The 17,197-nt window shown below is 39.7% G+C and overlaps 1 protein-coding gene across 2 annotated transcripts in view; it reads right to left on the minus strand.

Moving 5' to 3' along the window:
* LEKR1 (leucine, glutamate and lysine rich 1) overlaps positions 1 to 17,197 on the minus strand; it is a 109,828-nt gene that overhangs the window by 91,022 nt on the left and 1,609 nt on the right. For both annotated transcript variants that reach the window (XM_072142944.1, XM_072142943.1), the window contains exons 2-4: positions 15,393 to 15,488; positions 10,466 to 10,546; positions 5,081 to 5,295 (exon numbers count right to left, since the gene is read on the minus strand). In XM_072142944.1, coding sequence (XP_071999045.1) covers positions 5,081 to 5,295; positions 10,466 to 10,513 — 263 coding nt within the window. In that variant the 5' untranslated portion in view covers positions 10,514 to 10,546; positions 15,393 to 15,488. The remainder of the gene's footprint in view (positions 1 to 5,080; positions 5,296 to 10,465; positions 10,547 to 15,392; positions 15,489 to 17,197) is intronic.

Below are 17,197 nucleotides of genomic sequence, written 5' to 3' on the forward strand. Positions count from 1 at the left end.
TAGCGTGTCACTGCCATTTCACAGGAGATGGTGATGCTCTGCTTACTGAGGCATGGCAATCGCACTGCACACCACTCACTCAAGCTGCAGGCCAGATAGGTGCGCTTTTCTTTACAACCAGGAATTTTTTTATAGAGTTTTTGTTGCTGATTTACTGATTAATAATATTTGATCAATTATTACAACAAATATAAAGTTCATAAATGTCTTGTCCTGATAAACCTCTCGTAACAAAAAGTTCTATAGTGATAGATTTTTTGCAAAACAAAAACAGCTACAGGCAGTCCCCGAGTTACGTACAAGATAGGTTGCTTCTTAAGTTAAATTTGTATGTAAGTCGGAACTGTATTGTTTATCATTGTAATCCCAGCCAAATTTTTTTTTTTTTGGTCTCTGTGACAATTGGATTTTAAAAATGTTGGATTCTTATAAGAACCAGGATTAACAATAAAGCTTCATTGCAGACATCTGTAATAACTGTTATAACTGTTTATTGTAACCTAGGGCAAAAGTATAGTAAATTAGCAACATCTAGAGGTTCGTTTGTAACTAAAGGTCGACTGTAAGTTGGGGGTTCTTAAGTAGGGGACCGCCTGTACTAAATATTCCAGACTGAAACAATGTCAAATAAAGTTTTAAAGTTGATCTATTCAGCTTTTTATATTTCACAAAGCAAAAAAATCAAGTCTGACTTATGGATTATGTCACAAATGTGTAGCTTGAGATGCCGCAGATCCTCACAAGGATTATCCCCAGTTAATGGGGAAAACCCTGTAGGGTTAATCTTTTGAACTTTTTGCATAGAATTTGTGAGGATAATTAGCCTAGCAGCTATTCTTGGAGATTTTTTTCCTACAATTTACAGATCCCCCTCTTCCTTTATGCCACTGAGCAGATCAGGGAAAAAAATCTATAGGTAGGGGTGAACACAGCCTCTCTGCTGCCTGAGAAAACTATAGAAAGACACCCCCCCCCCAACGCACACACACAAACACAAGTCCAAATGCTCCACCCCTTCCTCCGTTCAAATTTCATCTGTTTCAGTCCTAGGAAGCCAGGACTTTCCATTTTCACTGTTATTTTAAAGTGACACATTCTGGAAAAGATGCCGCCCACCGTTATGCAGCAAGCGGAGATGCCTGAGGCAAGTGGCTCAACTCACCTCATGAGGTGCAAAACAGAGGCTGCTCAGATGGAAGCATTTGTTACAGTGATGGTGTGGTGGCTTTTCTTTGTATAGAGGAGGGTGTTGGCCTTTTCTTTGTATACGAAGCATGGATCTGTACATTGTATAGTGGCTGTACTTGGTATTTCACTGTAATCCCATTCATATGAATGGGAATGATTGCAGCATGGTCATGGGACCGATTGTAAAAGCACTAGCAGAATAGTCTAAGGAAGACCATAGAACAGGCCCACACGGTACCCTATGAAGAAAGTTTAGCATCTTTAAGTCTACACCTGCCATTTTATTATCTTCCCTGGACCTTCAGTAAGTCATCACAAAAGCTAAAATTTTATACTAGATTTTTTACTAATTTCAGTTGTATGCACCTGATAGCTATGGGTAGACTGATATGTTGAACAGCACCAAACTAAGAAATATTAAGGAAAAAAAAAGTGAACCTGTTTCAAAGTGTTCATTTGTGTTTTGTCTTGTGCTGATGTCTAAGCTCTGATGTAAGTTCATGTGATCACTTAATAATTGGCACCACCTTGTCAAGTCGTATTAGTCACGTCTCCACGGACAAAGTTTTCCAATTACGTTCCGTTCCATTACTTTTTAGTGTATCATCTATTTTTTTTCCATTCTGGCAAGAATTAAACACTTCTTTATTACTTGACCCCTGGTTAAATGATTTAATGTAAAAATTATGAAAGAAGGTCAACGTTTATAGATACATTCTCATTAGCCAGTGGTGTTACTAAGGGATGTATGTGGAAGAGCTGGTGTTTTCAAGGCAGGATTTTAAGGTATTAAATTGATAAATTATCTGTTCCCGGTGGCTTCTCGTTACAGAAGCAACATGGTGAACGGAGAATGGCTACATTTCTTGTATAGTGGTTGAGCTCAGCTCACATCTCAGTGAACAGCCACTTTACACTGTCCCGTGAACATGTTCTAGGACCCAAGTGTTCGGTAAACGTACCGCTAATGCTGCTCTTACAAGTGGAACGCTAGCACAGGGGGCCGTGCCTCACCCCGAGCGTTTCCAGTGAAACGCATGTGATTGCTTGCCGAACCGCATGCATTTCACTACAAACGCAAAGGCACGCGCGCATCGCTTCTAAATGCAGCGTTAGCGATACGTGTGACTCAGCTGGAGGAGCTGATTGGTTTGGGTGTTGGATCAAAGGCCATCCTTAAATGGATAAGAGGCTAAACAATCACTTAATTTTTCCCTGTTTCTTTAAATCTAATGTATGGCCACAGTATTGTTTAAAACTAAGCCAAAACATAGGAAAGACAAACTTTTTAGTTAAAAAAACTGCAACCTGTAAAGCAGCGGGTATGTACTGACTTTGTGACCTAACTGATTGGGCTTTTGGCTATTCCCAAGGGCATTATCCACGTGTCCCTGTGGGTTGCACCCTGTAACCTGTGTACATTTAATATCGCCTATCGCCCAGATATTCAATATCCGGGCGATAGGTCAGAGAGCAAATTCCGATTCTAATGATCAGGAAGCTTCCTTTGAGTGAAGCAGCCTAAAAAGCCATTAGTGCAGATGAGTGGCAGGAAACAATAAAAAAAATGTTTAAACTCTTCACACTTGGGTCTTTACTTGTAACATCACGCCCTAGAGACAAAAACTGACTCATCACACTCAATGCAGGAAGAGAAGTGTGGTGGGTAGGCACTACTGTTCCCGAAATCCATAAGAGAATGTAAATATATCCATAAACATTTAATTTATGAATCAAAAATTAGGTTTTATTTTACCTACTGAAAATAAACAAGATCAAAGGACTGACTGTATTAGGCTTAAAGGCAGGGAGACTACTCTCAAGTTTGAATCATGGGCAGAAGTTTATTAATAGCTGAGCCCCCAAAGTTTAGATCAGTCTCCAAAAAGAATTTAGGCCAGCATCACACAACTGCGTTTGGTCCATGAATCATGGACCACATACTGGCTGGATCTTTTTACAGGGCAGTAGATCTGCCTCTGTGCTGTATACAGATGTTTACAAATATAAACAATCACTGAATATCTGTTTACAGGACATTTGTCATAAAAAACAGGCATAATAAGCACTACTCCTCCACCAATTTTGCCCAGGCTCTCAAGTTATTTCCCATTGCCCCTTCTTCAAATCCCATCCTACCCCTTCCAGAATCGTTCCCCTTCCAATTTGCACCCTTCTTTTATATTTGCAGTCATGGACTAGGTTGGTAACACCCACCAGTTCCATCTTCTGCCTACTGGTGAGATCTCACGCACAGCAGGGGACGGAGACTCAAGAAACAGGTCAGCACAGGTGAACAACAGTGGGCAAGTGCGAAACCTCAGGATGGAGGACAGTGCAGGGGCGGATAGGAATAGCAGAAGAGGGGAGTCTGCAGCCTCATGCGTACGCTGGACCGCTTTCTATGAATGTCAGTCGGACTGTCAAGAACTAATTTGCATATTTGACAAGAATTAAAAAAACAAAAAATATTTCAGTACAGAGGCATACTATGTGTATGGAAAGGTGCCGGACAGATTAATTTAGAGGGTTCATGAAATATGGGCTTTACTTTTAATTGACAGGTATCCTTTAATGTAAAAGAGAAATTAAGGAAAACAGAGGGGGGATGCAGCTGCAGTTTCCCACTGTTCTTACTTTACTGTAAAGTGTCATAAAATAAAGAAACATTGAAGAGAATCATGGGAAAGACAACTAGTTTTCATATATTACACCGCATCTGTAATAGCTCACACCAATGGATCATTCTTATTTTCTCGTATTTTTTATTCTACTCTCTGTAACTGATTATGCTACAGTCATTTGCCTAATGTCCTGTTAACAGCAATTAGAGACATGCTTTACAGCATATGTGTGGTGACATGAGACGTCTACAATGTCTTTTTACATGTTACTATGTGTTTGGCTGGTTTGAAAGCTGGAGGGGATCCTCCTCTTTGGTACAGATTTAATTGCCAATCCACCTCTCTCCTCACTGGTCCTTCACCTTCTTCCAACTTTATTTGCTGCACAGAGTTTGGGAAGGTTGGAGGGTTTCAGGTTTCTGTTTGTTGTACTTTAATGGTAGTAATTTTGTATGTACTTGTCAAGCAAACCAACTGGAAAATGTCTGTAAGCTTATTTAAAAAACAGAGTAGAATTAGAATTCCAGTAATTATGTGAAAAATTTATATAAATGAAGCCAAATAGACTGTAAGCTCTTGCAAACAGGATCCTCCTTCCTATTACTCTGTAATGTCTTATTCAATTTATATTTGTACCCTGTGATCTGTAAAGCACTGCAGAATATGATGGTGCTATACAAATAGAGATGTATTATTAACCAAAAATAGGTTTCACATAAACACATGTTGGATACAATAGGTCACTCTCAGATGACACATTACCTTGAAATGTGGAAACTTGTAGAAAGAGAATGTAGAACAGAATAAAATGTCACAGTGCATTAGGCGAGACCTGTTTCCGATGAAGTAACTTCCAGAAGGCAGTGTTCCCGTTCATACAGTGCTATTGCACATGGTGGCTGCATTCAACGTATCCATTAATGCATTACTTACACTAGACTAAGCAGCCATCAATAAAGCAATACTGAACTAGTGTTTAATTTCCTCTGCCATGTTAGTGGCAAAATGCCACACAAAATCCAGTGACCTTATCCCATAGACACGCAGCAGGATAGCTCCTTCTGATTTTGGACTATATTTTCGGCCGGAAGCAACGACTGGTTTAACGCATTTAAATGAACCAAATTACATGTATTCATCTGTGAGCTCGCCCTGACTTGGGCTGCTTTGGGCAAGCTGGGGAACTGATGTTTTTCCCACATTTCTGCTTTGAACTACATTAATGAATGTGTTGAAATTAAACATAAAAATGAAGAGCGTGTTCTGACCTTTCAGTTTTGGACTCGCTGTCGTTCTTGCTTTGTTCAAGCTCTTGGCGGAGACAGTAGAGTTCTTCTTGAAGGCGTTTCTCCCGCTCTGCACTTCCCTGGTAAATTTGCAGTTCTTTCTCCAGTGCTCTTACTTTATCTTCTAAAAGTTTGAATTCATGGAGTATTAGGTAACTAACGCCACAATATTTGCAAACAGTTTCATCACGAGGCATCTGGAAAAAATGGAACACATTGTTATGTCAGGCCCCGGAAAGTTTACCAGAAACTGCAGTCTGAGGGTCATGAGGGTAATCCGGTTTGTCATGTAAAGTTTACGCTGCTTTGAAAATAGTAGAATGGAGAACCAAGATTTACGATCTCCTGACCATCACCTCAAGAAGAAATGAGGGCCTGGATCGGCTAATAATCTAAACACTTATGCCATAGACCATGCACTAATCACACAAACTAGCTGTATAACTTTGCTAATATATCACTATACCAAGATGTTCTGGTGCTTCACTGGCCCCAGTATGTGTAGGATCAACTAATAACATATGTAAAAGGGGTTGTACCAAGTACTAATGTTATCCCCTAAATACAGGAGTTTCAATTCATGCACAGGGATTCCAAATGCTGGGAACCCCAATTATCACGGTAACGGACCCCAAACACAGGCCCATACACACTAATTGAATCAAACATACATCCTATCCGTACATTAAATATCATGGGAGTGCCGGAGATTACAGCACTTGGCTATCTTCAGCCACTCCTATGTAGCGAGGAGACGTCCTTTATTTAAAGAATATTGCAACATTTCGACATTGGGTCTTGCAAGCTTGATAATGACACTGGGGCACAGTTACTTACCCGTCCGAGAAGTTAACAGAAAGTACATTGTTCCAACGATAATGCACTGTGCCGTGATTCACCAAGATCGTGCGCCCGATATCCTGCATGTGTCACTGCATGTAGGTGATTGATCTTGCAACAAATTGAAAGTTAAATCCCGCGCTCAATCCGGCACACCCCTGATTTCTGTCTCGTGAATACTAGCGCAGTAGTGCCACAATCTGATCGCGTGCAACACAATCCTCAGTTAAATAACTGACCCAGCAGCGCAAATCCCGAAAACGCAGAAAAACCTGACGAAAGTGCGGCCACGGACCTATAGTAAATAAGCCCCACTATGTTGAAACGTTGCAGTATTCTTTGAATAAAGAACATCTCTTCACTTTTTCATCGGATCCATAAGGAGTGCTGTGCTTTTCTTTTTCTTTGATTTGTTTACTCAATTAGTGAGACCCCCATTCTCGTGAACAATGGGCGTTCGTTCTTGTCAATGGAGGGGGTCGTAGCAGATTTTTATTCTCCTGTAGAAGGGCATAAAAATAATAATTTTAATAACCTCTTTAATACATACCCCCTGAAAAGTCAAAGGCTCAAGCTATCAAATAAGGCAAAGGTACAAGTGCATAAACATGCAGAGATTTATTGACAAGCGGCCAATCCTTTTAAATTTTAATGCTTCTTATTTGACGTTTCAGCAACAGAAAGCTAAGTGATGGGATCCATAGAGAAGGTCTATATTTATTTATGTATTTCTGATCACTGAGACGGACTGTTCTGACATCTCCAAATATATACAGAAGTCATCTCATTATTATAGACAAGTTTATGATGAAATGTTACACCTATATAGAGATAACTCAGAATCTTCTATTGACAATAGGTAACACTCATAGCTTCCCTCCGTCCCCTGCCTCACAGAGCATGCCTAAGCATATCAATGAGTCTTCTCTAAGTCAGGAAGAACGACTGATTCAATAAAAGAGAAAAAAAATTACAATAAATAAAACAGATTACACAAAAACAATGTGCTTATGGCTCCGGGTTAACATTCTCTTCAACATTGACCCCAACTGACATGACAATTTTGTGAGGTTAATTGAATGTATGGGCATACGGTTTCCCTTTTTATCAGCTTTTACAAAATTTTACCAAGATATATAGGTGTAGGATCTTTGCTGTGCAGTGGCCTTGTCAGCAAAGACACAAGGGACTAAAGGAACATTGGTATTAGGATGGCAGGAAATAATATAGATTATTGTTTCACAAAAAAATTGTAACCTGGAGAACATTTTTAAAGAAATCATACACATAGCTCATTGCAACCAATCAGAGCATAGCTTTCATTTCCCCACAGCATTTTATAAAATAAAAGCTGAGCTCTGATTGGTTGCCATCAGCAACTAGAACAGTTTTGCTCTCAGACACTTATGATAAACCTCCCCCATAGCCGGCAGAGAGGTACAATGAGTCCCTATGGCTACAAAAAAGACAGCTGCAATATGACAGTGTGCATGAGACCTTAACTCATTCTTGCTTGCATAATGAAACAAATAATAAAGAAAACAAATATAATAAAAAAATTGCTACGACCCGAACATGTGCCCGTCTTGTGGGCCCTCTGCTCTTCCTTTGTTAACTTTGAACCATAATAAAAAAAATTGTCACAACTAGGCATCCCAAAATCCTAAATAGGCCAGTTTTTTTTTTAAGAGTTTCTTATTAGGATCAGGTAGTATACGGTTTTTGTATCTCTAATTCACTAACAAGACCTCTGGGATATCACCCAAAAAGTTAATTTTATTAAAAACTTGTTGGGCAGCTGAATTTTGCTCTGCTTGATCCATGTGTAGGTATTTTACACTGCCTGCGGTTGTCGGGATGAGCCTGACTTTAGAGTACAAATATTTCTGCCATTTATTTTACTGTTGTTAATGGAAAATACAAAATGTACTCAGGAAAGATGGATATATGATCTCCTTTTCCGAAATGTACAAAAAAAAATGAATGCTGCGGGCTCCAGCATGAAAACCATTGTTGATTTTATTAAAAATAGGGGACAACACGAGCTGTTATGAGAGGTTATCATTAGAGGAACACTGTGTTCGTGCGCTGCCACTTTTCTTAAATAAGAACACTTCTACTGAACTGTCCGTTCCAGAATATATAATCCTCCGTACCAGTCCAAAAGCTAAAATTAAGGTTAACACTATGTAGTCTTTTTATGAAAACGGTCAATGTTTGCTGTATTGCAGTAACCTGTACATTTCCAGCCAAAACTACATTAAAAAAGTTTACATAAAAATTGTAACTGTTATTTAATCATCATAACCCTAAGGAAACAATATCAGAAATGATTTCCCTATGTCATGAAGCCATTGTTCATTCATTTTACTTTTCCAAAGAAGTTAGGCTCGGTTCATGATACTGCTAGTATACTGCTAGTATGGAATAGACACCTAAGACACATGGTAAACGGAAGTCGTCACGATTACCATCTGTTCTCATTGACTTGCATTATGCAATTTCTGTTACGCATCATATAAATGCAGGCAGTCCCCGGGTTACATACAAGATAGGGTCCGGAGGTTTGATCTTAAGTTGAATTTGTATGTAAGTCGAAACTGTATATTTTATAATTGAAGTTCTAGGCAAATTTTTTTTCTTTTGTCCCAGTGACAATTGGAGTTTCAAAATTTTTGCTGTAAATGGACCAAGGATTATCAATAAAACTTCATCACAGACACCTTACAGCTGATCATTGCAATCTGGGACTATAGTAAAGCATCCAGAGAGCTTCACCAGCTCTGTAAGTCGGGTTGTCTGTAAGTCGGGTTGTCTGTAAGTCGGGTGTCCTTAAGTAGGGGACGGCCTGTAACAGTACAAATAGCTCAGCAGTTTGCTGTTATAAATAAAGGGATAAGTAGCCTACAGATATAGAATCCAACTATCGATCTGCCTCTCTGCCCTATTATCCTGTACGGGTGCATTTTTACTAACCCTATTAAAAAAAATGGACATTTTCAGAAAATCTGGAACCATATGTGGCATCCCATTCATAAAACAGAATAGTTGTGAAGTAATTCTTACCTATATTCAATTCTGATGCAAATGTACAGAAAAATGAAGTCTTTCAATAGGAAGATCCTACTGAGAGCCTGGTCTGTAACGGACAATGCTACTAAACAAGATATCACATTTAACAGAGTCTTTCCCTAGATCCAGTGGTAATAACTAAGAAATATAGCACTTATAAATTTATATTCACTAAAATCAGATTTTTTTCAAATAACATTTTTACTATTTGATTACCATATATACTAAAATAGGTGATCCTTGGATGTTTATATACAATGTGATATTGAATTTGCATGTAGTCCGGATAATATTCAGGCAAATAGTTGTTGATTAGTAGTGTATCCTAAGGTTTGTTCATCATACCTGTTTTTCCTGGAAATTTTGAAATGTAGTCTTTTTTTTATCCGTTTGTGACATGATATGTATTTTTAATGATCAATAAAAAGGAATTGTGATTTAATGATGTGGGACAACTCCATTTTTTTGTATTTGATATTTAGAATTAGATGTAGTATCTGATACAGTGCAAAAAAACTGGCGATATCAGACTATAATTAGGTGTAGTATTCAGGGTAGAAAATCCAGATTCTTAGATTTTCATTTTTAATATACAAAAGAAAATTAAAATAGACACACCAAAAATAAGTTTTAGCTAAAAACCTCATGCGCAATAGGAACATTTCTCTTTAAAATAGTTGAAACAATTTAATTATATACAATAATAAGCAAACTCCTTATATGCACTTTACGTCCCTAAAATTACGGTACCTCTCTGAGTGTCCTCATTGGTTTACTCTCCGTTTGCTCCCAGCTATTATATCAGAACTTGTTCTGTAGTTTCTACTATTCAGCACTGCGATGGGCTGCATAGCGAGAGAACACTTCATCATGAATGTAACAGGGGACTTGTTTCTACCAGCAGGACATTATAATACATGTCCTATAATAAATGGGCTGACCTCCATCCTCCTAGAAGATGTTTTCTATCATCTGTAGACTAAGATTAAATACGTTTCTGTGTTTATTGTATTAACGTTATGTAAAGGGGGTCTGAATGGCTGTACCAATGCACATAGGTTTCCTTACATAATATTAGATGTAAGTCGGACATAAAACAGGATGACTAAATTGGCTGTTTTCCAGATGCTCTGAGATAAGTACACAGCGTAGAGTACTCTCCGAAGGCGATGTGCTTGCATAATATCAGCTATCTCAGCTCCAAAACAGGACGCTGGGAACCTTTACAGGCAAGAAATCCTCTCTGTAACCATTTGTTACATGTACACGTAGATATCATCGCGAGCAACGCTCCCTCTAAAACATGGAACACACAAACATGTATTTTATCAAGTATTCGGGCTGTAACATGTCCAGATGATTGGGCTCAGATCTCCCTACAGGTAAGGTTCCCTCTAGAGCTGAGCTGTGTGTGCATGTAAGTGTAATACAGAGCAATTGTGAGTAATATCGTACCATCTGAATCTCCTCTGGTAACGGATGCAGTGGGACATGCTTTTCCATGATCTCAGGCTCTTCTGCTCGGGAAGGAAAATGCTGGAAAGAAAGAATAAATAATGAACCATCAGTTCTCCCACTATATACCAGTCACTAACAGTAAGAATTGTTTATATTTATGGCTCCAACATATTCTGTAGCACATTATAGATCCCTACAATAAATGACCCGAATACCTTGTGTATATGTCTGTATATATCTTCTAGCCGTGTGCCCTGGGTTAAATCAAACAAAACTCAGCTCAAAGTAAGTTTCCCGTGTAATGTCTCATCAATCCCTCCTAAGATGCGCTGTGATAGGACAGATAGAATAAACGCTAGGGCGCTACATTGTAAATATCCTGTATGTGCCTCATGAATAATAAATAGCAAAACTGAAAGAAAAGAAAACTGTATATATAAAAAATAAACATAAATACTATTATGTCATTATATACTAACCCCTTATATACTAACCCATTTTTCCCCCAATTTTCAAAGTTGTGTGAGGCTTGTTATATGTGAGGCAAATTGTTGTTCCTAGAGTCAGTGTTTAATATTCCATGCAAAAAAAACGGGTAGCTTTTTATTATATTTTAATACCTTTGAAAAAAAATGTAATCTTTAAAAATATATACCATATATACTCAAGTATAAGCCTAGGTTTTAAGCACAAAAAAATGTGTAAAAAAAAAAAAACGAGTAAAGAAAATTAGGTTTTATCAGATTTTTGTGTATAAGCCTCGGCTTATACTTGGGTCGGTTTATACTCGAGTATATACGGTATATATTTTTTTCAGTTTTTTCCCAAATGTGACATAAATATACTTCAGTATACGAAGCTGTGGACCAGCTGGTGGTTTTATTTATATAATTTTGGGGATGGTTTGATATTCAAAATATTTACTTTTTTTTTAACCCCTTGGACTTTTCGAATTTGTTACTACCATTAGTTGCTACCATTGTGCTAGTCAAAGGGGTGTGTCCCCTGTAATGTCTGATACTATCTGTAGTAATTGGACAAAGTTGGATGGGTATGGACTTTCCAGAGAATGAAGGAAAGATGCATGATTATTACTTTATAATATTTTATAATAGAATTATTCACCTAAACAGACATGGGGAAACTGTCATCATCTTTACACGATGACAGGTTCCAATAGCCAGGTTCCCTGCTTTTTAATTGGAATAATTAAAAAGCATCTGAATAATGTCATTGCTTTTTGTAAAAATGACCTCCCTGATGACAAATCTACTACAGGCGGTCCCCTACTTAAGAACACTCGACTTACATACGACCCCTAGTTACAAACGGACCTCTGGATTTTGGTAATTTGCTGTACTTTACTCCCAGGATACAATGATCAGATATAACAGGTATCACAGGTGTCTGTAATGAAGCTTTATTGTTAATCCTGGTTCTTATGACAACCCAACATTTTTAAAATCCAGTTGTCACAGAGACCAAAAAAGTTCTGGCTGGGATTACAATGATAAAATATACAGTTCCGACTTACATACAAATTCAACTTAAGAACAAACCTACAGACCCTATCTTGTATGTAACCCGGGGACTGCCTGTACTTGGATTACAGCTTTAAACCACACATACCTTGATGTAGGTACAGACATGTTGAGCAGGATATTATCTTGTTTATCGTTTTCAGTGAAAACCTGCTTCTAAAATTATGCTAATAAGGCTCAGGTGCTCCAGGCATGTCATACCTGGGAGCTCAGAGCTCTGCTATTGTCCTTATTGTGCAAGGAGTGCATATTTGGGATAATAGCAGAGTGCCCTGGGGTGATGTGCCTGGAGTGCCTGAGCCTTATTTGCATAATTTTAAGAGAGGTTTTCAGATAAACTGTGGATTTTATGGCGAAGCAGGATAACATGTCTGTACCTACATAAAGGGTATGGGTGGTTAAAAAAGCTGTATTCCAAGTTGTAGAATTCCTTTAAGTGATAATAACAAGTTATGTAAAGCAGGGAAATTATGATTAAGAGATATGCAGTGGGCAACATGTACTCTTTCCATGAGACACAGAGAAATGTATGTATAACGTGCTGTGAGGACGGCAGCTTGTAGGAAGACATTGTGTAATGTCCATCAGAGCCATGGCCTTTATACACATCCAGTGTATCCATGGTGACTGCCGACATTGACAGAATGCCAATGTCCCCTTGTACTTTGTGAAAATCAATTTATATGGTCACGCAACAACCAGACTTACTCATAGAGACAGAGAAGGAAGTGTTACTGCTGAGAGAAAGAAAATAAAAGCTAATCCATCATTAAACGCTGGATTGTACTGAACGCACCATGTAACCTCCTAACACTACTGAAAGGGGGGGTCACAGGAAGCTAAGGCCAGGGCTGTGCAAAACCGGGGATATTATGCCCCTATATACACTAATTCATCTCCTCTACATGTGTGTGCATTGTGCCGGCCTTTATCCTAATTGATTAACTAATATGCTCCTGGGGCTGATGTGTAGGTAGATGCAAGGTCAACATATTTTATGTAACAAATAATGAAGGCACATCTAGTGCTGCTTTCCTGTCTCTCCCAATAACTAATGTATATTAGGCACAGATAGAACTGCAGTCGCCTCTCTCTGGCAGCCTCGTTTAGGTAATAGTGATAATAACTATGTGATGAGGTGGGTACAAATAACATTGCCTACATCTCCAAATAAGATGTTGGAACAGATAGTGCTGCCTCCTTCTCTTTCTCCCTCATAGTTTCATGTAACTACGTAAGACTGATTTTTTTTATGGGGCATACTTTCGGACTCTTTTCTTTCTTTAATTATGATGGGGCGATTTATTTCTAGATGTACTTTGGGAGTCATTTTTTCAAAAGGCTGAGCTGAAGAAAGAGTGCACCAAATATGCGGCACTCAACGTCCCCCCCTCATCCCCCTCCCACTGAGCTCTATCAGAGCAACGCAAATAACCTGGACTATATGCTCATGCTCCAATAGTCTCTCTGTTTAGTCCGGTCGCAAGAAAGGGGCAGTGGCACCCCATTACCAAGATAGGTATAGGAACCTGCACCCAGCGTCTATTTATGACATGGCTTGTGGATATGACAAAACAGTACCTACATCATTACACGAAGATATTAAGGTCTGTGCCTACATGAGGGGGAAACATAGAGGCAGTAATATCTGCACCACAGATACTACAGCACTATACACTCACCGGCCACTTTATTAGGTACACCTGTCCAACTGCCCGTTAACACTTAATTTCTAATCAGCCAATCACATGGCGGCAACTCAGTGCATTTAGGCATGTAGACATGGTCAAGACAATCTCCTGCATTTCAAACCGAGCATCAGTATGGGGAAGAAAGCTGATTTGAGGCCTTTCAACGTGGCATGGTTGTTGGTGCCAGAAGGGCTGGTCTGAGTATTTCAGAAACTGCTGATCTACTGGGATTTTCACGCACAACCATCTCTAGGGTTTACAGGGAATGGTCTGAAAAAGAAAAAACATCCAGTGAGCGGCAGTTCTGTGGACGTAAATGCCTTGTTGATGCCAGAGGTCAGAGGAGAATGGGCAGACTGGTTCGAGCTGATAGAAAGGCAACAGTGACTCAAATCGCCACCCGTTACAACCAAGGTAGGCAGAAGAGCATCTCTGAACGCACAGTACGTCGAACTTTGAGGCAGATGGGCTACAGCAGCAGAAGACCACACCGGGTGCCACTCCTTTCAGCTAAGAACAGGAAACTGAGGCTACAATTTGCACAAGCTCATCGAAATTGGACAGTAGAAGATTGGAAAAACGTTTCCTGGTCTGATGAGTCTCGATTTCTGCTGCGACATTCGGATGGTAGGGTCAGAATTTGACGTCAACAACATGAAAGCATGGATCCATCCTGCCTTGTATCAACGGTTCAGGCTGGTGGTGGTGGTGTCATGGTGTGGGGAATATTTTCTTGGCACTCTTTGGGCCCCTTGGTACCAATTGAGCATCGTTGCAACGCCACAGCCTACCTGAGTATTGTTGCTGACCATGTCCATCCCTTTATGACCACAATGTACCCAACATCTGATGGCTACTTTCAGCAGGATAATGCGCCATGTCATAAAGCTGGAATCATCTCAGACTGGTTTCTTGAACATGACAATGAGTTCACTGGACTCAAATGGCCTCCACAGTCACCAGATCTCAATCCAATAGAGCATCTTTGGGATGTGGTGGAACGGGAGATTCGCATCATGGATGTGCAGCCGACAAATCTGCGGCAACTGTGTGATGCCATCATGTCAATATGGACCAAAATCTCTGAGGAATGCTTCCAGCACCTTGTTGAATCTATGCCACGAAGAATTGAGGCAGTTCTGAAGGCAAAAGGGGGTCCAACCCGTTACTAGCATGGTGTACCTAATAAAGTGGCCGGTGAGTGTATGTACTACAGATAATACTGCCTTTCTATTTCTCCTAATGAAGGGACATTATACATGTAGTGAGTTATATACAGCACCTGGAAATACTTACAGCCCTGTCTTCCTTTCTCTCTCCATATATATGGTAAATAGGTACATCTTCACTGTAATAATGTGGGCACCAAAAAAATATTTCTGATGTCTCCCTTCATTAAGTTTTTAAAACTTGTTTCAATGAAATTATAAATCAGGACTACTCGATTTTTTGCGGAGCGGCCACATGGCTCGGTGAGACACAATGTGCAATGTGCATAACTGCTGTCTCTGCGGCTAGCTCACAGACGCCTCTCCCGGACGTGTGAATGAAGCCCAACACTTAATCAGAATAGACAAGACATCCACAGGGTTCCCGATTGACAATATTACTTTACACACAAATAATAATAAGTCCCCAAAAGACCAGCAATTTTGTGGTTAATTTCTTTCCTACTGCTAAAAATCCACGTACCTATTGAGACACAGCAGGGAGAAGAGCGTAGCGGTTTAGTAGACTTGTCAGCATGTTCCTGTACTATTTCCAAACTGGAATTCAGGACACAGAAGTCTATAAGGAACAAAAGCAGAAATCCAGAGACAATTGTTAACGGTAAGTTTGCAGAAGACTAGAAATGTCCCTCATATGTGACAACATGAAACAATCATCTCCATTTGTGAACAACTCAAGTGGCATAAGTCCTGCAGCTCACACCATACGGTACAGGGCACAGATCTCCTGTTACCGGGTCACACAGATTATTAACATCAAGTCACTGGAAACTATGGACTATGACTAATAGAGATTTACCGTCACCTGATTGAATAAGTCATAGAAGCTGGAAGAAACAGTTGTCTACCTCAAACTATACCGAGAACATAAATCCTCATTCTCCATTGACCAACACACTATGACAAAAAAACTGCACATGATGTGTATTATTCACGTTATGGCACAAATTCTGTAGCATTATACGGCAACATTAATGTAAATGTTATATAGAAAAAATAATGACCTATGAGGAGATGTATTAGACCCTTTTTGGACTGTTTTCAGACTCCTCCGAAAAAGGGGTGTGTCCTCTGTTAAAGGGTGCGCCAGAAAATTCTACATTTTTTTTGCTGCATGAATATTGTTGTACGCTGCAAAAAAAAAAATAATGATCATGTCTCTCTTAATCCACAGTATTTTTTATGTGCATTTTTTTACATGGAAAACCACGAACAGGAAAAAAAAAAAAACCAAACTTCATGCAGGTTTTACTCAGAAATGATTTCAGATCACATGTGAAAAAAGAAGCTAAAAACTAATATGCGGAATGTCTGCACACAAACATGCATGAAAACTGCAGTACATATAACAGAAATTGGAGAAACTGCTTTCGAATTACCCCAACGGAAATAGTGCAAGCATCAGATCTGATCAATTACATGTCTGATTTTGAGGCAGCATAGCCCAGTGTTTGCATTGTAAAGGAAACTGCAGCAATTTAATGACATGACGTAGGTCATAAAACCTCAATGGAAAGTCGATTTTTTTTTAACGGAACTCTACCATCAAAATCAAAAAATATAAGAAGATTACCACTACCACAATACCTGGACCAATGAGTAAGTGTCCCTGGTCTATCATGCTTGAATTCAGGCCTTTCTCTTCCATCAGGCGAGTGACAGCCTCAGGCGCAACACAGTGAAGGAAAAGGGGGGTGCTGCCAGTATGACATGTATGTGCGCATGCAGAGCTCTGCAGATACCTATATACTAGGGGCAGAGTGCTGGATACCTATATACTGGGGGCAGAGTTCTGGATACCTATATACTGGGGGGCAGAGTGCTGGATACCTATATACTGGGGGGCAGAGTGCTGGATACCAATATACTGGGGGGCAGAGTGCTGGATACCAATATACTGGGCGGCAGAGTTCTGGATACCTATTATACTGGGGGGCAGAGTTCTGGATACCTATTATACTGGGGGGCAGAGTTCTGGATACCTATTATACTGGGGGGCAGAGTGCTGGATATCTATATACTGGGGGGCAGAGTGCTGGATACCTATATACTGGGGGCAGAGTGCTGGATACCTATATACTGGGGGGCAGAGTGCTGGATACCTATATACTGGGGGGCAGAGTGCTGGATACCTATATACTGGGGGCAGAGTGCTGAATACCTATATTCTGGGGGGCAGAGTGCTGAATACCTATATTCTGGGGGGCAGAGTGCTGGATACCTATATAGTGGGGGGGGGGGGCAGAGTGCTGGATACCTATATAGTGG

This window comes from Engystomops pustulosus, chromosome 3 (genome assembly GCF_040894005.1).
Source record: "Engystomops pustulosus chromosome 3, aEngPut4.maternal, whole genome shotgun sequence".
In the NCBI taxonomy this organism is placed as follows: domain Eukaryota; kingdom Metazoa; phylum Chordata; class Amphibia; order Anura; family Leptodactylidae; genus Engystomops; species Engystomops pustulosus.